The sequence below is a fragment of the Chinchilla lanigera genome, unplaced genomic scaffold (genome assembly GCF_000276665.1).
Source record: "Chinchilla lanigera isolate Chin_1 unplaced genomic scaffold, ChiLan1.0 scaffold00018, whole genome shotgun sequence".
In the NCBI taxonomy this organism is placed as follows: Eukaryota; Metazoa; Chordata; class Mammalia; order Rodentia; family Chinchillidae; genus Chinchilla; species Chinchilla lanigera.
The window spans coordinates 26,546,070-26,546,592 of NW_004955419.1; the positions used below are offsets into that span (position 1 = coordinate 26,546,070).

The 523-nt window shown below is 78.2% G+C and overlaps 1 protein-coding gene across 2 annotated transcripts in view; it reads right to left on the minus strand.

Annotated features, from left to right (window-relative positions):
* Positions 1 to 280, minus strand: part of Tgfbr1 (transforming growth factor, beta receptor 1) — a 55,451-nt gene extending 55,171 nt beyond the window's left edge. For both annotated transcript variants that reach the window (XM_005382823.2, XM_005382822.2), the window contains exon 1: positions 103 to 280. In XM_005382823.2, the coding sequence (XP_005382880.1) occupies positions 103 to 190 (88 nt within the window). In that variant the 5' untranslated portion in view covers positions 191 to 280. The remainder of the gene's footprint in view (positions 1 to 102) is intronic.
* Positions 281 to 523: the final 243 nt, after the last annotated feature.

Consider the following 523-nt stretch of genomic DNA (forward strand, 5'->3'; position numbering starts at 1 on the left):
CCTGCGCCCCCGGCCCCGCGCCATGTTTGAGAAAGAGCAGGAGCGAGCCAGAGGCCGGGCCCGGCCCGCGCGCCCCGCCGCCGCCAGCCCGGTACTGCTTACCCTTCGCCCCCGGGAGCAGCGTCGCCGCCGCCGCCACCAGCATGAGGAGAAGCAGCTGGTGACGCGGAGCAGCGGCCGCCGCCTCCATGGTCCCGCCGCCACCTCCTGTGGCCCGGCCCGGCCCGGCCGCCGCTTCGCCTCACCAAGCCTTGCCTCGCCCCACCTCCCCGCCGCAGCAGCGGCCTCGCTTCGGCCCTTTGTAACTGCTCCGGGGACGCGCGCCCATTGGCTGCTGGGCTCCCGCCGGCCCCGCCTCCCGCCGGCCTCGGGCGCCCCAGCGGGACCCAGCCAGGAGCCCCGCCCGCCGGCCCGCCAGGCAGCCAATGCGGAGCCGCGGGCGCCGGGCTCTGACCACGCCCTCGCACCCCGGGGGTCGGGCTTCCAGACCGCTGGTCGGACCAGAGCTGGCCTCGGCTGGCAC